This window comes from Cherax quadricarinatus, chromosome 18 (assembly GCF_038502225.1).
Source record: "Cherax quadricarinatus isolate ZL_2023a chromosome 18, ASM3850222v1, whole genome shotgun sequence".
Classification (NCBI taxonomy): domain Eukaryota; kingdom Metazoa; phylum Arthropoda; class Malacostraca; order Decapoda; family Parastacidae; genus Cherax; species Cherax quadricarinatus.
In genome coordinates, this window is record NC_091309.1 from 45197089 (window position 1) to 45225025 (window position 27937).

The 27937-nt window shown below is 42.1% G+C and overlaps 1 protein-coding gene across 2 annotated transcripts in view; it reads right to left on the reverse strand.

Moving 5' to 3' along the window:
• Positions 1-27937, reverse strand: part of LOC128689253 (receptor-type tyrosine-protein phosphatase alpha-like) — an 828196-nt gene that overhangs the window by 51036 nt on the left and 749223 nt on the right. For both annotated transcript variants that reach the window (XM_070086466.1, XM_070086465.1), the window contains exon 20: positions 11076-11186. In XM_070086466.1, the coding sequence (XP_069942567.1) occupies positions 11076-11186 (111 nt within the window). The remainder of the gene's footprint in view (positions 1-11075; positions 11187-27937) is intronic.

Consider the following 27937-nt stretch of genomic DNA (forward strand, 5'->3'; position numbering starts at 1 on the left):
TGATCACCTGGTCTTTGACTGTTGTCTTCCTCCTATTGTGGCTATACAGCAGTTTCGGGTCAGACTTGGCTTTCGGTGCCATGTCGTTTTCGTTAAAAGACAGTATATATATACAGGTGAAGAGTGAGATGTGAGTGATGCATGGTGACCAGAAGAATACCGTATTGGGATGAGGACAGGTAGATATGCCTGTCTGACTGTCTCACCAAGGAGGGACAAGTCACTATCAACATCTATTATTAGGGTAATAAATTAGATAAGTTTAGATTTAGAAAGGATATAGGAAAGTAATGGTTTGGAAATAGGGTAGTTGATGGGTGGAACAGTCTGCCTAGAAGGGTTGTTGAAGCTAAAGCCTTCGGTAGTTTCAAATTTAGGTTTTTCATCCTCATATCTGACATAGACAAGGATGTCATCCACAGCACCGTGTCTTTCTTTGCAGATGACACCCGAATCTGCATGACAGTGTCTTCCATTGCAGACACTGCAAGGCTCCAGGCAGACATCAACCAAATTTTTCAATGGGCTGCAGAAAACAATATGAAGTTCAACGATGAGAAATTTCAATTACTCCGATATGGTAAACAGGAGGAAATTAAAACTTCATCAGAGTACAAAACAAATTCCGGCTACAAAATAGAGCGAAAAACCAATGTCAAAGACCTGGGAGTGATCATGTCGGAGGATCTCACCTTCAAGGACCATAACATTGTATCAATCGCATCTGTTAGAAAAATGACAGGATGGATAATGAGAACCTTCAAAACTAGGGAGGCCAAGCCCATGATGACACTCTTCAGGTCACTTGTTCTATCTAGGCTGGAATATTGCTGCACACTAACAGCACCTTTCAAGGTAGGTGAGATTGCTGACCTAGAAAATGTACCGAGAACCTTCACGGCGCGCATAACGGAGATAAAACACCTCAGTTACTGGGAGCGCTTGAAGTTCATCAACCTGTACTCCCTGGAATGCAGGCGGGAGAGATACATGATTATATACACCTGGAAAATACTAGAGGGACTAGTACCAAACTTACACATGAAAATCACTCTCTCCGAAAGCAAAAGACTCGGCAGACGATGCAACATCCCCCCATGAAAAGCAGGGGTGTCACTAGCACGTTAAGAGACAATACAGTAAGTGTCAGGGGCCCGAGACTGTTCAACTGCCTCCCAGCATACATAAGGGGGATTACCAATAGACCCCTGGCTGCAATCAAGCAGGCACTGGACAAGCACCTAAAGTCGGTATCTGACCAGCTGGGCTGAGGCTCGTACGTTGGATTGCGTGCAGCCAGCAGTAACAGCCTGGTTGATCAGGCTCTGATCCACCATGAGGCCTGGTCACAGACCGGGCCGCGGGGGCGTTGACCCCCGGAACTCTCTCCAGATAGTCCAGATAGTATCACCGTTCTGTGTAAAATATAGTAAAACAGCAGGAGACCACATGATATGTGGTCCAGTTCCCTCTCATAGCAGGACAGAAGCTGATATTGACTCAGTGGAAAATATACTAGTTGAAGGATAACCACTGATCATGTACCACAGTAAATGAATGAACCAGTTGATAAGTTGTGGGATTTAGATGCAATAGGCATTGATGTAAATAAACCAAGCCCACAAGAGTCTCAGACTTATAACCAATATTTGGACACTGTCAAATATAAAGATGGACAGTATTGGGTTAGGTTACCATGGAAATTAAATCCACCACATCTGCCTAGCAATTATCGCATGGCTTTCGGACAAATGAAAGTACAAATACATGAGCTCAGGAAGAATCCAGAGCTACTGACTGTCTATGATAATATCATACAAGAACAGTTGGACAATAAATTCATTGAGGAAATAGTCGAAGACAAGTTGAAGACAGAAGCTCATTATCTCCCGCACCATGGAGTCAGAAAAGATTCTGAAACCACTCCACTACGTGTTGTATATAATTGCAGCGCACGTGCAAATAAAGATGTAGCAAGTCTTAATGACTGTCTGATGACCGGACCCTCACTAACTGAGAAGCTTGGAGATATGCTTAAGAAATTTCACACAAATCCATATGCCTACATGGTTGATATTTCCAAAGCCTTCTTAAGAGTAGGCCTATAAGTAATAGATAGAGATTATATACTCGATTCTTGAGGCCTGAAAATCCATATGATCCTCATGATTCTCATCTTTACTGACGTTTATCTGTATCATCGCTGTATAGCCCTTGTGGCTTAGCGCTTCTTTTTGATTATAATAATAATAATAAAGTACTAACAGTAGCATCATATCTGTACCACCATCATATCACCTGTACCAGTGCTAACCAGAGGGAAACACAGGAGACATCGTCAAATCAACAGTTCAAAACTCCAAGGTTATGGGTCGGTTATCCCTCAGTGCCAGTCGTGGGAAAGAAGTGAATAGTTAAATAGTCAAGGTTAATGTTTCAGTAGCTGACCTATATTCAGCTGACCAGTGTACAGTGAGAGAATCATAGCAGAAAACTCCAAATATATCTATAAACTCAAGGAAAGTCAGGTTGTAGGAGGTGTTTACTTCCCTCAGTGTTTTAAAAATGGCTGAGTCAGCAGACAGGAGTCAACAACACCACACAACCCCCGATAAATGGAACTGAGGGGATTTGGAAGGATAAAACCATTGATTAAACCTTTCTGGTCTACCAGAATGGAAAGGAGTTAGAAGTTAATAGGTGAAACCGGACTGTGAAGTGAGGCGGGAAGGGGAGTGTGTAATAAGGGGTTAACTGTAAGGGGTTTGTGAAGTTAAGGGAAAAGTGAGCAGTGAAGAGGGTTTTGAAGAAGAAAATTTACTAGTAATTCAGTGGTGATTGCTAAAGCAGATACTAAGTGTACTAGGTGACTGGAAAAGAGAAATAAATATTATTGTATATGAGTAAAAGAGCGAAGAGTGAAAATGGCAGGCATTAGGGGGGTACAGGCTGCCATAATTATATTTATATTTCTTCTTCAATTCCACGAAGAAAGAAATCAGTCATGGGGGCTGGAAAAGGTGAATGGAGTAACAGCGCCCTGGACAGTAAAAGCCCAACAGTTGCCATCCTACCAGAAAAGTAAATCTCACTATCGCAGCAAGGTATGGCAACACCACATACCCAAACAAAAACAGTGGCACACAGCTCTTATTGTAGCGCTCTTAAGTGGTGATATCCAAATTAATCCAGGACCTCAAACTATTGTGCAGAGGCAAACAGACAGATAAATGACGGCGATAATGATGGTCTGGTAGCTAGGAATGATAACCTGAACTCCATATGTAATGCAAACATAGGTCAATGTGAGACAATACAGCCATTATTATCTCAAATACCACCAAACAGGTGCATACTAAAGTACGCATGAAAAACAGAAAAGGCACCTTATGTAAAATGTGTAAGGGGTGGGTGCATGATGGATGTATGTACAATTATAGCAACGGTGCCAGAATTCATTTTGTGTGTAACAAATGCACTTTGGCACAGTTACCCTTTAGCAATGATGACATTGATTTACCTAATTTTAATACAAATGACCCATTGCCATATATAGATGATTATAATTGTTTTATGAAAACAGGCCTCCAGTTATTCATGTCAACACAAGATCACTTCTTCCTAAATTGGCAGAGATTAGGATTCTAGCTAACAAAATTAGGGCGGCAGTTATAACCATATCTGAATCCTGGTTGGATGATACGCTGACTGACGACGAGGTCAAAATAGAAGGTTACAATATAAAACGCTTAGATAGGAACAGAAAGGGTGGTGGAGTATGTGCCTACATTAGAAATGACTTAGCTTACAACCCAAGACCTGATTTAAATAACAATAAACTGGAGATTCTATGGTTTGAAGTGCTGCTTCCCAAGACCAAACCCATCTTAGTAGGAATTAGTTACCGCCCTCCCACCCAGGACCAGTTCTTAGAAGACTTTTCCAGAGTATTGTCCGGACTTGAAAACAATTGCGAGACAATATACTAGGAGACTTCAATATCTGTTTTCAGCAGCAAAATAACGGGCTATGCAAAAGGTATATGCAAATTCTAGGTTTAAATAGTTACACTCAACTAATTAATACACCAACCCGGATCACACAGTTCTCAGCCACCCTAATTGACCACATACTTTGTAACCGCGCTGACAACATTAGTCAGTCAGGCGTCATTACCACAGGTCTTAGTGATCATTTCATCATTTACTGCACCAGGAAAATCACTAGGGATAGGATAGGCCTACACAGGACAATAAAAATGAGGTCAACTAGAAACTACAGTAAAGAAACACTGGTAAATAGGTTACACTATTTCACTACCATCCTTGATAATATTGCACCAGTTAAAGAGGTTAGGATTAAACGAAGAACTGAACCCTGGATGACTACTGAGGTATTAGATAATATGAAATTCAGAGACCAGTTGCTAAAAAGATTTAAAGCAAACAGACAGGATATTGCAGCACTAAATGAATTCCAAAGGGTGAGGAACAGAGTACAGAGACTTATAAAAGGAGCAAAGGCAAAGCACTATTGCTCAAAAATTGAAGAGTATAAGCATAACCCCAGAAAGCTCTGGCAACAACTAAAACAGTTGGGGTATAGCCATAAGCCAGTAGATAGGTCTAACATAGTACTCACTATCGATAACGATGTATGCCACGAAACATCTAAGGTGGCAAATTGCTTTAATTCCTTCTACACATCTGTAAGTAAACTACCAGCTGCATCAAATACCTTTAACACAGACTCTGATAAGTTTCAAACATACTAGACCAATAAGGGGGTAACCCCAAACAGTTGTCAACTAGTAAGTGTATCTCATGACTTTATTCAAAAAGAACTAAGCAGGTTAAACCCAACTAAGAGCACAGGCCCTGATAACATCCCGTCTAAGTTCCTAAAAGATGGTGCCTCTGAACTGACAATCCCTATTGCTCACATAATAAATCTATCAATCACCACTAATACAGTACCGGATGGGTTTAAGGAGGCCAGAGTTACTCCTATCTTCAAGAAAAATAGTAGGTCTGATGTAAGCAACTATAGGCCTGTTAGTATACTCAGCATAATATCCAAAATTCTAGAGAGGGCGGTGTACTCTCAAGTAGTTAAGTACCTTAATGACAACAACATTCTCCATAGCTGTCAATCGGGCTTTAGAAGATCTTACTCAACCGATACCTCCCTAATTAATCTGATGGATTACCTGAGAACTGAAATGTCAAAGGGGAACCTCATAGGTATGGTAACCTTTGACCTGCAAAAGGCCTTCGATACTGTCAACCACAATATATTATGTAAGAAACTTCAAGCTATCGGTATAGGTTCTGAAGACTGGTTTAAGTCCTACCTTAGAAACAGGAGACAAATTGTCAAAATCAACAAAACGGAATCAGAACCCCTGCCGATAGCATGTGGAGTTCCCCAAGGTAGTATTCTGGGTCCCTTATTATTCTTATGTTATGTCAATGACATGCCTATCAGTGTCAAGTGCAAACTCCTACTGTATGCAGATGACAGTGCTTTGTTAGTGTCAGGTAAAGACCCACAAGATATAGCTAATGTTTTAACACTGGAACTGGAGTCCTGCAGCAAATGGTTAGTAGACAACAAACTATCATTACACCTCGGGAAAACTGAAGCCATTCTCTTTGGCACAAAACATAAACTGAGAAGGGTAAATAATTTTAATGTTCAGTGTAATGGGGAGCCCATCACTTTGGTTTCATCAGTAAAATATCAGGGAATCCCCTTTGACCCATGCATGTCAGGAGAATTGATAGGGGACAATGTAGTAAAGAAAGCGAATGCCAGACTGAAGTTCCTGTATAGACAAGCACAGTGTCTACCTACTGAGGCTCGCAGGACCCTATGTCTAGCCCTTATACAATGCCATATGGATTACGCTTGCTCTTCATGGTACTCTGTCTTGGCAAAAAAACTGAAAGAAAGACTGCAAATCACCCAGAACAAAATCGTAAGATTCATCCTGGGGCTGGGACCAAGAGAACATGTAGGCCAGGATGAATTACAGCAGTTGGATATGCTGAATGTTGAAGACAGAGTAAAACAACTGAAGCTAAATCATGTTTATAAAATTGCTCACAAACAGTGTCCAGAATATCTTGCTGTCAATTTTGTCAAGGTTTGGAACCAAAGCAATCATAGTACTAGGGGGAGGGAGCACAACTTTGTAGTACCCACAGTCAGTGGCCAGGCTTCAAACACCTTTTATTGTACAGCAATAAAGGAATGGAACAGACTGCCCGCACATGTCAAAGCCAGTCTTAGCATGAACCAGTTCAAGAAGAGTGCCAAAAGGTGTCTGACGAATGTAGCTACAGAAAGGGAGGGAAATGATTTACGTGTAAATTTTACGTGTCAATTTACGTGTAAATTTTACCTTATTCCTAGTAATGACCCCCGTATTGTAGATAGTCTTAATGACCCTCGTGTAGTATACTATATTATAATAGAATAATAAGAAAATATTATAACCTTGATATTATAATAATAAGGTAAAAGGACCCCAATGGAAATAAGTCACTCTGTCTGACTTTTTTGGGTTATCCCAGGTTCTCTACACATATGTTGCTATGTATGATAATTCTATGTAACTGTATTTGTGTATACCTGAATAAACTTTCTTACTTACTTATAAAGTCCTGTGAAAACATATCGTTTCAAGTCAGTTTTGTTTGGTACAATATCGTATCCATTCTTGCTAGAAGCTACTCTAGAAACACATCTGAAGAATCTGAAAGACCCTTCATAGAAACCTTAACTAAAAGTTTCAATGTGGACAATCTTCAAGGTACTGTGAATAAAGAGGAGGATTTGAAATTCTTATACAGAGAAGCTAACAAGGAGATGAAAGAAGCAAATATGCCTTTATGGATGTGGAATACTAAATCAACTCAATTAAGGGAACTTATCAAAGAAGATTTCCATGAAGCTGAAATTCCTGATTGCAACAATATGCTGGGACTTAATTGGAACACACAGGGAGATACTTTGAGTCTCAAAAGGATAAACAATAAATCATGCAGTACACTCACTAAACGTAGTTTACTGTCAGAGGTATCACAATGTTTTGATCCTCTCGGACTCGTCTCACCAATTACCATAAAAAGTAAAATGCTTATGCAAGATGCATGGAAGCTCAAAATAGGCTAGGATGAGAACTTGCCTCTACAAACGAGTCAAGCATGGGATGAAATATCCAAGGAGTTCAAACAACTGCATCAAATTAAATTTCCCAGACAAATAGGTCAAGAGGGAAACAATTACACATTACATGTGTTCTGTGATGCGTCAATCAGAGGTTATGGCGCTGTAGCTTACATGAGTAATGCTGAAGGAAGTACACTAATTACTTCAAAGGCCAGGGTCGCACCCTTGAAGGTCAGAACAGTATCACAATTGGAACTGACAGCACTCTATGTAGGTACAAAATTAGCTGTCTACCTCAACAAAGTAGTGTACGAATGGTATATAATACCGACAAGATGAGATTAAGACACATGTGCAACATCTGGGTATCTTTATTGTAGACGTTTCGCCATCCAGTGGCTTTATCAATACAAATTCTAGGACATAACTTGAAGACAGTAGAACTATGTACAGAAGATGAGGTAATCAGTCCCTCAACCTAGGAGTAGGTGCGAAGAGCACCATAGTCGTGGAGATTCTGAAGCAGAAGAAAGGAGCCTGGCGCTTATATAGTAACGTCAGGTGTAGCAGACGAGGGCATATTCACTGGTAGGCGGGATTCCCCAGTGGAAGTAGGTCCTTCCCAAAGAGATGGGTTAGTTGTAGTAGTAGTTGTCGTGGTCGTGAAGGTTATGTACATGTCCTCAGAATTAAGATTCCATGATGTTGCAGTGTCTGACAAGTTGTCTGACAAGTTGTGTACGACTACGGTGCTCTTCGTACCTACTCCTAGGTTGAGGGACTGATTACCTCATCTTCTGTACATAGTTCTACTGTCTTCAAGTTATGTCCTAGAATTTGTATTGATAAAGCCACTGGATGGCGAAACGTCTACAATAAAGATACCCAGATGTTGCACATGTGTCTTAATCTCTCAACAAAGTACTTGATCATATCTATTGAAAAAAAAAACGTGATTTGGAGTGATAATAAAGCAGTAAGTTGGTCTATGTACAGAACAGAGTAACAGAAATAAGAGAGATGCAGAGAGATTATCTCTTTCTCCACATCTCTACCCAAGAGAATCCAGCTGACATGTTGTCACGTGGTGTCCCACTCAAGAAATTTGTGGATAATAAATTATGGCTCCACGGACCGAACTGGCTCTCTAATGAAAATAACTGGCCTCAGCAAAAAGCTCACATTATGCCAGAAGAAACAGTCTGCTTGAACACAGCAGAAATAATCTGTTTACAGCAGACATACCAGAAATACTTACTGATAGATCTAAACACTCATATCATAACTCTTGAGAGTTACAGATCTTGTCTTTAAATTCATTAAAGGGATGAAACCTAATTATGAAATTCCTGGACCCATTAAACACTGGGTAAAACAAATTCAGAAAGATGTCTTTTCTACTGAGTAAAAATTTCTGGCAACACAGGATAAATCCCCATAGAAACCTGTCATGATTAATTCTTTAGGACTTTATCTCGTCTCAGAAAAGATTATAAGATATCGAGGAAGAATTCATAATTCTTCACTACCTAAAGAAGCCATACACCCAATATTGATCCCCAAGAATCATTGGCTAACAAAACTGATTGTTCAAAACGCCCAGAGTAACGTGTTACATGGTGGGGTAGCTGACACACTTTGTCATATACGACAATCCTACTGGATACCTCAAGGTCGACAAAGTGTGAAAAAACAAATAAAGGACTGTATTACTTGTCGTCACTATGATATGCGAGTATGTCAGTATCCAGGTCCACCTCCATATCCCGCTGGGCGAGACTGTCATGTCACTCCATTTGAGGTGACAGGTGTAGATTACACTGTATCAATAATTTTAACTAAAACCGTTGACAAAGTTCCCATCAAGGTGTACATCTGTTTGTTCACTTGTGCTACAACTAGAGCAGTACATCTAGAAGTAGCTACTGACATGTCTGCTGAAACCTTTATCAAATTATTCAGAAGGTTTGGAGCCAGGAGGGCATGTCCCGGACTTGTGATTTCAGACAATACAACGAACTTTGTTTCTGGTGCTGCTTATATAAGCAAGATCATTGATCAGTCAGAAGTACAACAGATGCTGAATCAACGCAGTTATCGCTGGAGACACCTTCCTCCTAAGGCTCCATGGCAAAGCGGATTTCGTGAAAGAATGATAAACGTCGTATAACGTTGTTCAAGGAAGACTGTTTATCGTCAGCGAATCGACTTTGAAGAATTTCGAAGTCATAACTGAAATAGAAAACAGAATCAACAACAGACTTCTAACTTATGTTACCTATAATCTGGACAATTTAGAAGTGTTAAGCCCATCTAATTTGCTCCATGGCAGAAGGCTCGAACCTGTTCCTCCCATGAATGATAAAGAAATCATAGAGGATCCTACTTATTTCGAACCTGAGCAACTCAGACGTAAATTCAAACACCTTAATAAAGTGATTAAACGTTCGGAGAAAATTTAGCGAGAAGACTATCTTACCTCACTGAGAGAACACTTCTATGGAGCTGGTGTTCTTGGAAATCATGAGTCCTTAAGATCTTGTAACATAGTGATTATTGACAATAATGGTCCAAGGTCTCAATGGCCTCTTGCAAAAATAGTGACCATATATCCTAATGCAAATGGAACCATCAGGACAGTTGATGTTTTGAGCAAAGATAAATAGATAAACTAGTACCTTTAGAATTATACATTGTTGAAAACAAACTTAGAAAAAGACAGCCTGAGCTTGCCACCACCTGCAGCTCAAAAGACTGCCATTCCTACGAGCCCCTTTGGGGCGGGGCAGATGGCGGACCAGAGAGGCCTGCCTTCTCCCTACGAGCCCCGTGAGGGCGGGGACTGTGGCTAGGCCTGGGGACAGTTGGTCTCAAAGATGAAGGGTTACTTGTACCTCCTCCCATGGGAGACATAGGTCTCGAGATACTCCCCAGACAGGGAGCCAAGGCCGGGTCACCACTATTGGAAAAGACCCGGGCCGGAGAGTACCGGTGAATAAAAAAAACAAAAAAAAAACTTAGTGATTCTCCAGAAACCACACAGATGTTAAGAAAAGACAATGAGCAGTGGTGGTGAGTGAGAAAATCAATTTAATGTTAAGAGATGAATAGTTCACCTGCAGTGAACTTTGGCCCCCTTCCCCCTGTGAAGAAAATTCTCCAGAAAGGGGATATCAGCCCTCTCAGCCCCCTGAGGGACTTGAGGGACTCAACCCTCCAGAGGGGCTAATAGAGTCTCTTGCTTCTGCATAAACAATTTTATGAGAAGTATGTGCATCTACCAGCGTGTACCAGATCACAGTAACGCCACCTCTTCTTGCACCACAGTGTTTGTTACAATACGAGTGAGAGTGAAACAAAAAAAATTACTCTTTTTTCCTCAGCAGGAAAGTCAAAGAAGAACCCTGCACCACTTTACCAACAGGTTGGAATAAGATGAACTGTCGTGTATAGCCAGACAACAAGAAATCGACTTGTATTAAAAACTGCCATGATGTTTAGCAAGGAGGTTACATTCCTGGGCGCCCCTAAAAAGCCAATTTTTTTTTCTTAGACTTCCAGATCTGTTTTTACGCCAGTGTCACACTAAGTTTTGCCACTGGAGCAGAGAGTCTCCTACTCAGTAATGGCACTGGTGCAACTAGGATCGTGTATTCCTGCAGAGTTACCAAGGTTGTCCTGAAGAATTTGTTTGAACTCGTTTGATGCTATGGAGGAGGATAAGAAAGCTGGAAAGGCAATCTAGAAGTATCTGCGTACTCCCAGCCCCCCAAGCCTGACTGAAAATTAGGCTAGCAACCACTGTTCATCTTAAAAGGAAAGAAATATAAATATTAACACATTAATAACACTGGTGTAACACACTGATGCATACTGTATGTACAACACTTGGGACTTACCTGTATAGATGACACAATAAAGTGTGGGAAGTGTTCCCTTTTGATGACAGAAACACAGTGACCATCGAACGTTAAGGTAGTTCCTTCTCTCATGTACTCTCCTACTTTAATCTGTAATAAGACAATGTTAACCATGAGCATGACTCAAATGCCTACAGATTTTTTCTTAAAGATTGTCTTCACCTTATTATTATATTTGTGTCACAGTTAATAAACACTGATATTAGTTTAACCATATAATGAACATATAATTTATCTGTAAGTATGAGTACCTTTCAACAGTATGAAAATTTTGCCAAGAAGGAAAAGGGAATCATTTTTAATTAGTTATATTTTCAATATCAATATTTTGAACAAAAGTGTTGAGCCTCTACAAAAACCTTTATTCCTGAACTTGTAAACTTTCCTCTTGATAACAAACAGTATTTCACTGTCACCTAAAAAGTCAAGTGAGACAAATGGAAGCCTATTTAAGTAGCCTTAATAGTGATTACATTGAGCAACAAATAATGCTCATTAGATATTTATGTGATGATCTATAAGTTTTTTCATACTGATACCAAAACGTTCTTTTTTTTTTTTTTTAGTAATCGAGATAAGACAGGTGATAGTTTTCAGGCTTTTATATGCAAAGTCATTTTCTTGTAAGAGTTGTAATGAGTATAAAAAATCTCATTAGCTATCACATTTTGTATCAAAATTCATCATTTAGTTTTCTTGATTTTTTTTTTTTTTAATTTCTATGGCTAAACATGTGAATGTTGATCAGGGTGAAACTCTTATATTCTGGTAAGTAATACAGATGGAACAATGAACAACTGCTCGTGAAAAGCCTAAGTTTGCCTCTGGCTGTCGTCGACAGAATCAAGTCTTGTATTTATCATTAAGACTGCTAATTAACTTCTGTATTTAGTGGTATATACTGTATCTTAGGGTATAATTCAATTGGTAATAATATGTTTGTACTTTTTTGGTGCATTATCATAATCTAAGTTTTAGTAGAGCAATTTGTAGGAATCCGATATACATTTTTCTAATTTAATTCACAACATTTGCTGCGAGCCGTTCTATTGAAATCAACGTAATATTTAGCGCTCTGATAATTACTGTTACATATGTGGCTCATTCGTAATTAATCTTAGTAGTGAACCATCATGATGATTCTTGGGAAAATTTATTGGAAATGCTCTGGCTGTCTACAAGGTGAATGTATTGCATGATTGGTAAACTTCATTGTCGTCTGCCATACCCGTAATGATTGTTACTATTAAGGACCTGCCTCGCATGGGCCAATAGGCCTACTGCAGTGTTTCTCCATTCTTATGTTCTTATAATTCGGTCCTCCGAGAAGAACAAGCATCGGATAATAATATATGTGAGACTGGATAAGGTGGGTAGACCTGTCTTCATTATGACACATTTTAGGTATAAACGTTAAATTCAGAAGAAAGTTATGTTTTTTACTACCGGAGATGAAATGTTTATTAAGCGACATTCTGCCTTTGCCACAATATCGGTGAACATTTCAAAAACTTTTCACAGAAGCATGTTACATATTTCTCGGTGCAACCCAGTACAGCACTCATCAGTGTGTGATCTCAAAGTAACTGTTATGTTAATGAGTATGAAGAAAGAATTCGATGTATACTGTTGTTTCCACTGCCTGTAGGACAGCCGTGCTGGAGAGAACATTACAACAGACGAGACTGGCCACAAAGAATCATTTACGACCCATAAACCATACCCCCGGCCGGGATTGAACCCGCGGTCATAGAGTCTCAAAACTCCAGCCCGTCGCGTCATTACGATTTCTTAAGTCATTTACGACCCATGAACGTTTTCTATTAGTTTCCTGCTGCCTCTCAACTTTGGGCAGGGTTCAGTGAAAAATATTTGTTAAAGCGATGGGTTAGGACAATTGCAAGGAGTTTCAGTAACTTGTTGAAAAATTTCCGTAAGACAGTGCTGAGAAATTAAAGATTAGAATTATTTGCTGGCCAACAAATGAGGAATATTTTGAAGGATGACGGTGATGAAGATAAGATAAGATAAGATTTCGTTCGGATTTTTAACCCCAGGGGGTTAGCCACCCAGGATAACCCAAGAAAGTCAGTGCGTCATCGAGGACTGTCTAACTTATTTCCATTGGGGTCCTTAATCTTGTCCCCCAGGATGCGACCCACACCAGTCGACTAACACCCAGGTACCTATTTGCTGCTAGGTGAACAGGACAACAGGTGTAAGGAAACGTGTCGAAATGTTTCTACCCGCCGGGAATCGAACCCGGGCCCTCCGTGTGTGAAGCGGGAGCTTTAGCCACCAGGCCACTGGGCCACTCTGAAGAAAGATCGAGATTCAGCTAATGTGCATACAGAGATGGAGTCAGAAATTGTTCGATGTACATAAAGAAATAGGGTGTCACTGGTCCCTGAAAAAACATTTATTTTCATTCACATTTTTTTTTCTAAAAATATTGATGAAGTGAATGACCAACAAGGGAACGCTTCTGTCAAAACATTCAGTCTATAGAAATTTGGTACCTTGGTTGCTGGAACGATAATACTATTAAAGACACTGCCAGAGGTTGAACCTCAACAATAATATTATTAAAGACACTGCCAGAGGTTGAACCTCAACAAAAATATTATTAAAGACACTGCCAGAGGTTCAACCTCAACAAAAATATTATTAAAGACACTGCCAGAGGTTGAACCTCAACAAAAATATTATTAAAGACACTGCCAGAGGTTCAACCTCAACAATAATATTATTAAAGACACTGCCAGAGGTTGAACCTCAACAAAAATATTATTAAAGACACTGCCAGAGGTTGAACCTCAACAAAAATATTATTAAAGACACTGCCAGAGGTTGAACCTCAACAATAATATTATTAAAGACACTGCCAGAGGTTGAACCTCAACAAAAATATGATTAAAGACACTGCCAGAGGTTGAACCTCAACAAAAATATTATTAAAGACACTGCCAGAGGTTGAACCTCAACAATAATATTATTAAAGACACTGCCAGAGGTTCAACCTCAACAATAATATTATTAAAGACACTGCCAGAGGTTCAACCTCAACAATAATATTATTAAAGACACTGCCAGAGGTTGAACCTCAACAATAATATTATTAAAGACACTGCCAGAGGTTGAACCTCAACAATAATATTATTAAAGACACTGCCAGAGGTTGAACCTCAACAATCAAGGCAAATGTGTTATATGAATTTTAATATTAAATTGTAAGAGTGTTAACCTAATTTTCTCTTTACGATCTAAATCTTGAATAAAATAAAAAAATATATACAAAACCATCATATTTCGACAACTTAACATGCTGGATCATTTAAAATGTGTATTGCTTGTGAGACTGGTATTCCAAACGGAAGAAGAATGAAATTAGTCCTGTAATATCCTCAGTCACTGGGTCCCTGGTGTTTGTAGCATGATGGCCTAGTGGACAAAGGCATCGAAGAAACTAATTCCTGGCTAGTCGCAGTTATTTACTTAAACCACTTTCAACTGTGAATACATTAAAACACACACACATACACACACACACACACACACACACACACACACACACACACACACACACACACACACACACACACACACACACATACACACACACACACACACACCGGCAGGAGTAACAGCATCATATAGTGCTCGTGAATCTTTAGTGGTTTTTGACCCACCAAGGTCATTACAAGATCACTGAAAGTTGTCAGTGTCAGTGAACAACCAGAGAAGTGAAATACAATAAAGAAAGGTGAGGGCTACAATTTACATCAGGCAATTGGAATCAGTGACAGAAGAGAGAGTCACGCCTAGTGTTGGGTGTAGGTGGTATTGCCACAAGCCAATAACTGCAAATTCAACAGAATAAGAGTGGCCCAAGCCAGAGAGATAAGAGATAAGGCTAGATGAGTTAATGAAAAATAAAACAATCCAAAAAGTGAGGGAAAGAAAAGAAAAATCAGAGAAAATATCCAGTGTTCTGGGGACTAGCGTTTTCCTGAAACAAATGAGTGCAATAAACGTTTAAATTGTTCACCCGATAGCATAGTGTAATCCTAAAGTGATATTTAAAGCACAGTTAATGTGAATATAATAAATACAGAGAAGAGAAGAAAAAATGGAAGTGCAACCAGGGCATCAGGAGTGGTGCCACAGCGATGTGAAGAGCTCAACATGAGATTTAAAGTAGTATTTACAGTGGAGACAGGAAGGACTCCAGGAAGTCAGAATAGGGAGGTTCACCAACAAGGAATAAACCAGCAAGTGCTGAATGAAATAAACACAACCAAGGAGTAGGTGAAGAAGCTATGACAACTTGATACCTCAAAGGCGATGGGAAGGGATAACATCTCTCCACGGGTCTTTAGAGTGGGAGCAGAGATGTTGTGTGTGCCACTAATAAAAATCTTCGACACATCCGTTGAAACTGGGCAACTGCCTGAGGTATTGAAGATGGCAAATGTAGTCCCAGTTTTTAAGAAAGGAGACAGACACATAGCATTAAACTACAGACCTGTGTCACTGACGTGTAAAGTATGCAAAGTCAGGGAGAAAATTATCAGGAGGAGAGTGATGGAGCACCTAGAAATACATAAGCTTATAAACGACAAACAACACGGTTTCAGGGAAGGAATATCCTGTGTCATAAACCTACTGAAGTTTTATGGCAGTGTAACGGAAATAAGACACGAGAGAGAGTGGTGATCAGATTGAATTTTCTTGGACATCAAGAAGGCCTTCAACACAGTTCCTCACAAGAGGTTATTGCAAAAGCTAGAGGATTAAGCATGCATAATAGGACAGGCACTGAATGGATCAGAGAATATCTGACAGGGAGGCAACAATGAGGCATGGTACGTGGCGATGTGTCAGAGTGGGCGCATGTAATGAGCGGGCCAGTCCAAGGACCTGTGCAGTTTTTGATAATGACATGACGGAAGGGATACACTCAGAACTATCCCTATTTGCAGATGATTTGAAATTAATGAGGATAATTAAATTTGACGAAGATCAGGCAGCACTACAAAGAGACCTAGACAGGCTACAAGCCTGGTCCAGCAAACGGCTCCATCTATTTAATTAACCCCTCCAAATGCAAAGTCATGAAGATCGAGAAAGGATGAAGAAGACCGTAGAGTATAGTCTAGGTGGCCAAAGACTGCAAACCTCACTCAAGGAAAAACATCTCGGAGTGAGTATAATTCCGAGCACATCTTCTGAGGCGCTCATCAACCAGATAACTGATGTAGCATATGGGGGCCTGGCAAATGTAAGAATAACGTTCCGATACCTCAATAAGGAATCGTTCAAGACTCTGTGCACGATGTACATCAGGCCATACTGAAGTATGCAGCACCAGTTTCGAATCCACACCTGGTCAAGCACGTCAAGAAACTAGAGAAAGTGCAAAGGTTTGCAACAAGACTAGTCCCAGAGCTAAGGGGATTGTCCTATAAGGAAAAGTTAAGGTAAATTGGCCTGTTGACACTTGATTTCAGGAGAGTTAGGGGAGACATGATAACTACATATAAAATACTGCGAGGAATTTACAAGGTGGACGAAGACAGGACGTTGCAGAGATGGGACACAGAAACATGGGGTCACAATTGGAAGTTGAAGACTCCCATGAGTCATAGAGGTGTCAGGAAGTCGAAGTCTGGCAAGTGACGTAGTGGAGGCAGGAACCATACATCATTTTAAGACGAAGTTTGATAAAAGCTCATGGAGCAGGGAGAGAGAGGACCTAGTAGCGATCAGTGAAGAGGTGGAGCCAGTAGCTATGACTCGACCCCTGAAACCACAAATAGGTGACTATAAATAGGTGAGTACACAGGCCCACTCACTCTCATTCTCTCACACTCTACATCTTTCTCAATCACTGTCCCACTCTCACACACTCTCTTACTGTCTCACTCTCTCTCTCTCTCTCTCTCTCTCTCTCTCTCTCTCTCTCTCTCTCTCTCTCTCTCTCTCTCTCTCTCTCTCTCTCTCTCTCAACCTCTCTCTCTGCTCCCCTTCCTTTTCCTCCTCCTCAAACCCGTTCCTCCCCTCCTCTCCCTCCTATTTCCCCCTCTTCGTCACTCCCTCTGTCCCCCCTTTGCCTTTCCCTCTCTTTCTTTAACCCTCTCTCCTCTTTTTCGTCCCTTATCCTTGCCCCATCTCTCTCCCCCCTCTGCCATTGTCTTCCCCCACCCTATCCCCCTCCCTACCTGCCTCATATTCTCCCTCACTCCAACAAACACCCACACACACACACACACACACACACACACACACACACACACACACACACACACACACACACACACACACACACACAGAAGGTGACAGAAAAGAGGCACTAAACTAAAGACCAGTGTCACTGACGTGTATATTATGCACAGTCATGGAGAAGATTATCAGGATAGTGGTGGAGCACCTGGAACGGAACAAGAGTATAAACGCCAACCAGCACGGATTTATGGAAGGCAAATCCTGTGTCACAAACCTTCTGGAGTTTTATGATAAAGAAACAGAAGTAAGACACGAGAGAGAGGGGTGAGTTGATTGCATCTTCTTGGACTGCAAGAAGGCCTTTGACACAGTTCCTCACAAGAGATTAGTGCAGAAGCTAGAGGATCAGGCGCGTATAACAGGAAGGGCACTGCAATGGATCAGAGAATACCTGACAGGAAGGCAACAACGAGTCATGGTACGTGATGAGGTATCACAGTGGGCACCTGTGACGAGCGGGGTCCCACAGGGGTCGGTCCTAGGACCAGTGCTATGTTTGGTATATGTGAATGACATGATGGAGGGGTTAGACTCAGAAGCATTGAATGGAAGTATGATAGTAGGGATAATTCAGTACTGGTCCCAGATTTTCGCTTAGCAGATTACAATGGTCTCAGAGAGCACTTATCATTGTGGACTGGGGTAACGAAGAGAGCTATCAGTATGACAGCTTTCTTAACACAATACATGCTGCCCAAAGAACACTTATCCCATATAAGGAAATTAGATCGAATAAAAATGACCCCAAATGAATGAATAATAGGCTCAGATATCTTTTAGGACAGAAAAAAGGAATTTATAGGCGCATCAAAAGAGGTGAAGGTCATCTTATGAATCAGTATATTGACATTAAGAGGGACGTTTAAAAGGGGATAAGAAAAGCTAAACGGGACTATGAAATTAAAGTTGCTAGGGATTCAAAAACTAACCCAAAAAGTTTTTTCCAGGTTTATAGAACAAAAGTTAGAGATAAGATAGGTCCCCTTAAAAATAACTCTGGGCATCTCACTGACAAGGAGAATGAAATGTGCTCTATTCTTAATAATTATTTTCTCTCGGTTTTCACTCAGGAAGACACTAACAATGTCCCAGTAAATAATTTTTATAGTGGGCCTGAAGATGATAAATTATGTAATATCAGAGTCACTACCGAAATGGTTATCAAACAGATAGACCGGTTAAAGCAAAATAAATCCCCGGGCCCTAATGAACTTTTTTCAAGGATTCTTAAAGAATGTAAAATGGAACTTTGTGAACCAATGACTAATATTTTTAATATTTCTCTTCAAACAGGTGTAGTGTCTGATATGTGGAAGATGGCTAATGTAATTCATATTTTTAAAACAGGGGACAAGTCGTTACCGTCAAATTACCGCCCAATAAGCCTGACCTCAATCGTAGGCAAATTACTAGAGTCAATTATAGCTGATATTATAAGGAACCATCTCGATAAGCATAGCTTGATTAATGATACTCAGCATGGATTCTTGAGGGGCCGTTCCTGCCTAACTAATTTACTAACCTTCTTCAGTAAAGCTTTTGAGGCCGTTGGTCATGGTAAAGAATTCGATATTGTTTATTTAGATTTTAGTAAGGCTTTTGATAGAGTACCACACCAGAGACAGTTAAAAAAAGTGGCAGCTCATGGCACTGGGGGAAAAGTGCTATCATAGATCGAGTCATGGCTCACTAATAAGAAGCAGAGAGTATGCTTAAATGGGGTTAAATCCGAGTGGGGATCTGTAAAAAGTGGCGTACCACAGGGATCAGTCTTAGGCCCGTTGTTGTTTATAATATATATCAATGACCTTGATGAGGGTATTGCTAGTGATATGAACAAATTCGCCGATGACACAAACATAGGTAGGATGATTGATTCAAACGTGGATGTTTGGGAACTTCAGGAGGATTTAGACAAACTCTACTCTTGGTCAGAAAAAGTGGCAGATGCAGTTCAGTGTAGATAAATGCAAGGTTCTGAAGCTCGGGAGTGTCCATAACCCTAGCACTTATAATTTAAATAATGTAGAACTTAGCTATACAGATTGTGAAAAGGACTTGGGGGTTATGGTGAGCAGCAACCTTAAACCAAGACAGAAATGTCTAAGCGTACGTAATAAGGCAAATAGATTATGGGGATTTATATCAAGAAGTGTAAGCAACAGAAGTCCAGAGGTTATACTGCAGCTTTATACATCATTAGTAAGGCCTCACCTAGATTATGCAGCTCAGTTCTGGTCTCCATATTATAGAATGGACATAAGTTCGTTAGAAAACATTCAGCGTAGAATGACTAAATTAATACATAACATTAGAAATCTTCCTTATGAAGAAAGATTGAAGACTCTTAAATTGCATTCACTTGTTAGACGAAGAATGAGGGGAGACCTGATCGAAGTGTATAAGTGGAAGATAGGTATTAATAAAGGGGATATTAATAAGGTCTTGAGGATATCTCTCCAAGAGAGAACCTGCAGTAATGGGTTTAAATTAGACAAGTTTAGATTTAGAAAGGACATAGGAAAGTATTGGTTTGGAAGTAGGGTAATTGATGAGTGGAACAGTCTACCTAGATGGGTTATTGAGGCTAGGACTTTGGGTAGTTTCAAATTTAGGTTGGATAAATATATGAGTGAGAGGGGTTGGATTTGAGTGGGACTGGCAAATGAATGGATAGAGTTACCAGACCTTATTTCTTGGGTAGCATTCAAAAATTGGGTTGGGCAAATGTTTTGTTAGTGGAATGGATTGTAAAGGACCTGCCTAGTTTGGGCCAACAGGCCTGCTGCAGTGTTCCTCCTTTCTTATGTTCTTAAGTGTCCCTGTTCGCAGATGATGTGAAGTTAATGAGGAGAATTAAATCAGATGAGGATCAGGCAGGACTTCAAAGAGACCTGGGCAGGCTGGACACCTGGTCCAGCAACTGGCTTCTCGAATTTAACCCCTCCATATGCAAAGTCATGAAGATCGGGGAAGGGCAAAGAAGACTGCAGACGGAGTATAGGCTAGGTGGCTAAAGACTGCAAACCTCGCTCAAGGAGAAAGATCTTGGGGTGAGTATAACACCGAGCACGTCTCTGGAAACACACATCAACCAGATAACCGCTGCAGCATATGGGCGCCTGGCAAACCTGAGAACAGCATTCCGATACCTTAGTAAGGAATCGTTCAAGACACTGTACACTGTGTTTGTCAGGCCCATACTGGAGTATGCAGCACCTGTTTGGAACCCACACTTGATCAAGCACGTCAGGAGAAATTAGAGAAAGTGCAAAGGTTTGCGACAAGGTTAGTTCCAGAGCTAAGGGGAATGTTCTAAGAAGAAAGGTTAAGGGAAATTGGCCTGACGACATTGGAGGACAGGAGGGTTAGGGGAGACATGATAACGACATACAAAATACTGCGTGGAATAGACAAGGTGGACAGAGACAGGATGTTCCAGAGATGGGACACAGAAATAAAGGGTCACAATTGGAAGTTGAAGACCCAGATGAGTTAAAGGGATGTTAGGAAGTATTTCTTCAGTCATAGAGTAGTCAGGAAGTGGAATAGCCTAGCAAGTGAGGTAGTGGAGGCAGGAACCATACATAGCTTTAAGATGAGGTATGATAAAGCTCATGGAGAAGGGAAAGAGAGGACCTAGTAGCACTCGGTGAAGAGGCGGGGCCAGAAGCTGAGTCTCGACCCCTGCAACCACAGTTGAGTACACACACTCACACACACTCCTCCCCCCCCTCCTCCTATTCCCCCTCCTCCTATTCCCCCTCCTCCTATTCCCTCTCCTCTTCCTTCCCCTCTCCTCTTCCACATCTCCTCCTTCCCAGCTTGCGTGCGGCCAGCAGTAAGAGCCTGATTGATTAGACCCTGATCCACCATGAGGCCTGGTCTCAGACCGAGCCGCGGGGGTGCTGAACCCTGGAACCCTCTCCAGGTAAACTCCAGGTTTCCCTCCTACCCTCCTCTCCTTCCCCCTATTTCTACCTCTTCCCCTCTCCCTCTCTCCCCTTTGCCTTTCCCTCACTACCCTTACTCCCTTATCCTTCCCCCATCTCTCTCCCCCTCTGCCACTGCCTCTCGCTCCCACTATCCCTCTCCCTCTATCCCTACCTCACCACCCTCTCCTTCCCTCCTACAAACACCTTCACATCTACACAAACACACACACACACACACACACGCACACACACATGCACACACACACATGCACACACATACACAAACACACACACAAACACACACACACACACACGAAGAAAACAACAGGGTGATGGTGGACACACTGGCTGAGGTGGCAAGAAGAGCTCACTCGAGCAGAGCAAAGTTACTGGTAATGGGCGATTTCAACCACAGGGAGATCGACTGGGAAAACCTGGAGCCACATGGGGGTCCCGAAACATGGAGAGCAAAGATGATGGATGTGGTACTTGAAAACCTCATGCATCAACATGTCAGGGACACAACCAGAGAGAGAGGGGAGGATGAGCCAGCAAGACTGGATCTTGTGTTCACCCTGAGCAGTTCAGACATCGAGGACATCACTTACGAGAGGCCCCTTGGAGCTAGCGATCATGTGGTTCTGAGTTTTGACTATATAGTAGAGTTACAAGTGGAGAAGGTAACAGGAACTGAAGGGGACAGGCCAAACTATAAAAGGGGGGACTACACAGGTATGAGAAACTTCCTGCAGGAGGTTCAGTGGGACAGAGAAATGGTAGGAAAATCAGTAAACGAGATGATGGAATATGTGGCAACAAAGTGCAAGGAGGCAGAGGAAAGTTTTGTTCCCAAGGGAAACAGAAATAATAGGAAGACCAAGACGAGTCCTTGGTTTACCCGAAGGTGTAGGGAGGCAAAAGCTAAGTGCAACAGAGAATGGAAAAGGTACAGGAGGCATAGGACCCAGGAAAACAAGGAGATTAGTAGAAGAGCCAGAAACGAGTATGCGCAGATAAGGAGGGAGGCCCAGAGACAGTATGAAAACGACATAGCATCGAAAGTCAAATCTGACCCGAAACTGCTGTATAGCCACATTAGGAAGAAGACAACAGTCAAGGACCAGGTGATAAGGCTGAGGAAAGAAGGTGGGGAACTCACAAGAAACGATCAAGAGGTATGTGAGGAGCTCAACACGAGATTTAAGGAAGTATTTACAGTAGAGACAGGAAGGACTCTGGGGGGACAGACCAGATGGGGACACCAACAAGGAATACACCAACAAGTGTTGGACGACATACATACAGATGAGGAGGAGGTGAAGAAACTGCTAAGGGACATCGATACCTCAAAGGCAATGGGACCGGACAACATCTCTCCATGGGTCCTTAGAGAGGGAGCAGATATGTTGTGCGTACCACTTACCACAATCTTCAACACATCCCTGGAAACTGGGCAACTACCTGAGGTATGGAAGACAGCAAATGTAGTTCCCATTTTCAAAAAAGGAGACAGAAAAGAGGCACTAAACTATAGACCTGTGTCATTGACGTGTATAGTATGCAAAATTATGGAGAAGATTATCAGGAGGAGAGTGGTGGAGCACCTGGAACGGAACAGGAGTATAAATGCCAACCAGCACGGATTCACGGAAGGCAAATCCTGTGTCACAAACCTTCTGGAGTTTTATGATAAAATAACAGAAGTAAGACAAGAGAGAGAGGGGTGGGTTGATTGCATCTTCTTGGACTGCAAGAAGGCCTTTGACACAGTTCCTCACAAGAGATTAGTGCAGAAGCTAGAGCATCAGGCGCATATAACAGGAAGGGCACTGCAATGGATCAGAGAATACCTGACAGGGAGGCAACAACGAGTCATGGTACGTAATGATGTATCACAGTGGGCACCTGTGACGAGCGGGGTCCCACAGGGGTCGGTCCTAGGACCAGTGCTATTTTTGGTATATGTGAACGACATGACGGAAGGGTTAGACTCAGAAGTGTCCCTGTTTGCAGATGATGTGAAGTTAATGAGGAGAATTAAATCTGATGAGGACCAGGCAGGACTTCAAAGAGACCTGGACAGACTGGACACCTGGTCCAGCAAATGGCTTCTCGAATTTAATCCTGCCAAATGCAAAGTCATGAAGATAGGGGAAGGGCACAGAAGACCACAGACAGAGTATAGGCTAGGTGGCCAAAGACTGCAAACCTCACTCAAGGAGAAAGATCTTGGGGTGAGTATGACACCGAGCATGTCTCCGGAAGCACACATCAATCAGATAACTGCTGCAGCATATGGGCGCCTGGCAAACCTGAGAACAGCATTCCGACACCTTAGTAAGGAATCATTCAAGACACTGTACACCGTGTATGTCAGGCCCATACTGGAGTATGCAGCACCTGTTTGGAACCCGCACTTGATAAAGCACGTCAAGAAACTAGAGAAAGTACAAAGGTTTGCAACAAGGTTAGTTCCAGAGCTAAGGGGAATGTCCTATGAAGAAAGATTAAGGGAAATCGGCCTGACGACACTGGAGGACAGGAGGGTCAGGGGAGACATGATAACGACATATAAAATACTGCGTGGAATAGACAAGGTGGACAAGGACAGGATGTTCCAGGGAGGGGACACAGAAACAAGAGGCCACAATTGGAAGTTGAAGACACAAATGAGTCAGAGAGATAGTAGGAAGTATTTCTTCAGTCAGAGAGTTGTAAGGCAGTGGAATAGCCTAGAAAATGACGTAGTGGAGGCAGGAACCATACACAGTTTTAAGACGAGGTTTGATAAAGCCCATGGAGCGGGGAGAGAGAGGGTCTAGTAGCAACCGGTGAAGAGGCGGGGCCAGGAGCTAGGACTCGACCCCTGCAACCACAAATAGGTGAGCACAAATAGGTGAGCACACACACACACACACACAGACCCACACCCACCACACACCCACCACAGAACTGCAGGAGGCCAAGAGAGGAGTACGAAGAAAACAACAGGGTGATGGTGGACACACTGGCTGAGGTGGCAAGAAGAGCTCACTCGAGCAGAGCAAAGTTACTGGTAATGGGTGATTTCAACCACAGGGAGATCGACTGGGAAAACCTAGAGCCACATGGGGGTCCCGAAACATGGAGAGCCAAGATGATGGATGTGGTACTTGAAAACCTCATGCATCAACATGTCAGGGACACAACCAGAGAGAGAGGGGAGGATGAGCCAGCAAGACTGGATCTTGTGTTCACCCTGAGCAGTTCAGACATTGAGGACATCACTTACGAGAGGCCCCTTGGAGCTAGCGATCATGTGGTTCTGAGTTTTGACTATATAGTAGAGTTACAAGTGGAGAAGGTAACAGGAACTGAAGGGGACAGGCCAAACTATAAAAGGGGGGACTACACAGGTATGAGAAACTTCCTGCAGGAGGTTCAGTGGGACAGAGAAATGGTAGGAAAATCAGTAAACGAGATGATGGAATATGTGGCAACAAAGTGCAAGGAGGCAGAGGAAAGTTTTGTTCCCAAGGGAAACAGAAATAATAGGAAGACCAAAACGAGTCCTTGGTTTACCCGAAGGTGTAGGGAGGCAAAAACTAAGTGCAACAGAGAATGGAAAAGGTACAGGAGGCATAGGGCCCAGGAAAACAAGGAGATTAGTAGAAGAGCCAGAAACGAGTATGCGCAGATAAGGAGGGAAGCCCAGCGACAGTATGAAAACGACATAGCATCGAAAGTCAAATCTGACCCGAAACTGCTGTATAGCCACATTAGGAGGAAGACAACAGTCAAGGACCAGGTGATAAGGCTGAGGAAAGAAGGTGGAGAACTCACAAGAAACGATCAAGAGGTATGTGAGGAGCTCAACACAAGATTTAAGGAAGTATTTACAGTAGAGACAGGAAAGACTCTGGGGGGACAGACCAGATGGGGACACCAACAAGGAATACACCAACAAGTGTTGGACGACATACATACAGATGAGGAGGAGGTGAAGAAACTGCTAAGGGACATCGATACCTCAAAGGCAATGGGACCGGACAACATCTCTCCGTGGGTCCTTAGAGAGGGAGCAGATATGTTGTGCGTACCACTTACCACAATCTTCAACACATCCCTGGAAACTGGGCAACTACCTGAGGTATGGAAGACGGCAAATGTAGTTCCCATTTTCAAAAAAGGAGACAGAAAAGAGGCACTAAACTATAGACCTGTGTCATTGACGTGTATAGTATGCAAAATTATGGAGAAGATTATCAGGAGGAGAGTGGTGGAGCACCTGGAACGGAACAGGAGTATAAATGCCAACCAGCACAGATTCACGGAAGGCAAATCCTGTGTCACAAACCTTCTGGAGTTTTATGATAAAATAACAGAAGTAAGACAAGAGAGAGAGGGGTGGGTTGATTGCATCTTCTTGGACTGCAAGAAGGCCTTTGACACAGTTCCTCACAAGAGATTAGTGCAGAAGCTAGAGCATCAGGCGCATATAACAGGAAGGGCACTGCAATGGATCAGAGAATACCTGACAGGGAGGCAACAACGAGTCATGGTACGTAATGATGTATCACAGTGGGCACCTGTGACGAGCGGGGTCCCACAGGGGTCGGTCCTAGGACCAGTGCTATTTTTGGTATATGTGAACGACATGAAGGAAGGGTTAGACTCAGAAGTGTCCCTGTTTGCAGATGATGTGAAGTTAATGAGGAGAATTAAATCTGATGAGGACCAGGCAGGACTTCAAAGAGACCTGGACAGACTGGACACCTGGTCCAGCAAATGGCTTCTCGAATTTAATCCTGCCAAATGCAAAGTCATGAAGATAGGGGAAGGGCACAGAAGACCACAGACAGAGTATAGGCTAGGTGGCCAAAGACTGCAAACCTCACTCAAGGAGAAAGATCTTGGGGTGAGTATAACACCGAGCATGTCTCCGGAAGCACACATCAATCAGATAACTGCTGCAGCATATGGGCGCCTGGCAAACCTGAGAACAGCATTCCGATACCTTAGTAAGGAATCATTCAAGACACTGTACACCGTGTATGTCAGGCCCATACTGGAGTATGCAGCACCTGTTTGGAACCCGCACTTGATAAAGCACGTCAAGAAACTAGAGAAAGTACAAAGGTTTGCAACAAGGTTAGTTCCAGAGCTAAGGGGAATGTCCTATGAAGAAAGATTAAGGGAAATCGGCCTGACGACACTGGAGGACAGGAGGGTCAGGGGAGACATGATAACGACATATAAAATACTGCGTGGAATAGACAAGGTGGACAAGGACAGGATGTTCCAGGGAGGGGACACAGAAACAAGAGGCCACAATTGGAAGTTGAAGACACAAATGAGTCAGAGAGATAGTAGGAAGTATTTCTTCAGTCATAGAGTTGTAAGGCAGTGGAATAGCCTAGAAAATGACGTAGTGGAGGCAGGAACCATACACAGTTTTAAGACGAGGTTTGATAAAGCTCATGGAGCGGGGAGAGAGAGGGCCTAGTAGCAACCGGTGAAGAGGCGGGGCCAGGAGCTAGGACTCGACCCCTGCAACCACAAATAGGTGAGTACAAATAGGTGAGTACACACACACACACACACACACACACACACACACACACACGCACACACACACACACACAAAGGGCCGGATAACATCTCTCCATTGTTTCTGAGAGACAGAGCAGAGGCACTATGTGTACCACTAACAACAATCTTCAACATATCTAGCTGCTCAAAATTCTGACTTGGATGACAGCCAATAAACTTACACTTAACACTGACAAAACCTACTACATTATGTTTGGTAGCAGAGCAGATGTTGCACAACTTAACATTAAGATCGAAAACACTCTAATTGTCAGACATAATGAGGACAAATTCCTAGGTCTATACCTCGACAACAACCGAAATTTCAGCACCCATATCCAACACATAACAAAAAAAGTATCCAAAACGGTTGGGATCCTCTCCAAGATACAATATTACATGCTTCAAAAATGCCCTTCTCACACTATACCATTCACTCATTTATCCATACCTCACCTATGCTATTTATGCTTGGGGATCAACTGCAGCAACACATCTAAAGCCAACAATAACCCAACAAAAAGCAACAGTAAGAATAATCGCTAAATTCCATCCCTGGCAACACACCCCCCACTCATCACAGATCTAAACTTACTCCCTGTTCAGAACATCCACACTTACTACTGTGCAATCTACATCTACAGGACCTTAAATTCCAATATTAACCTTGATCTAAAATGCTTTCTTGATAGTTGTGACAGGACTCACAGGCATAACACCAGACACAAACATCTCTATGACATTCCCCGTGTCCAACTAAACCTTTACAAAAATTCAATGTTTTTCAAAGGACCTAAAATCTGGAACACCCTACCTGAAAACTCTAGAACTGCAGACACATTCATCACTTTCAAAACTACAGTTAGAAAACATCTTATCTCCCTGATACACTTACACTCACTCATTAATCGACTATAAACGCAGAAATATGAATCTTAATCTTAAAATAATGAATCCTAACTAATCATAGCTTGCCTATGATACTCCAATATAGACACTATGTATTGTGCCAAAACAAAAGCATTCACATTGCTAAACTCACAAACTATA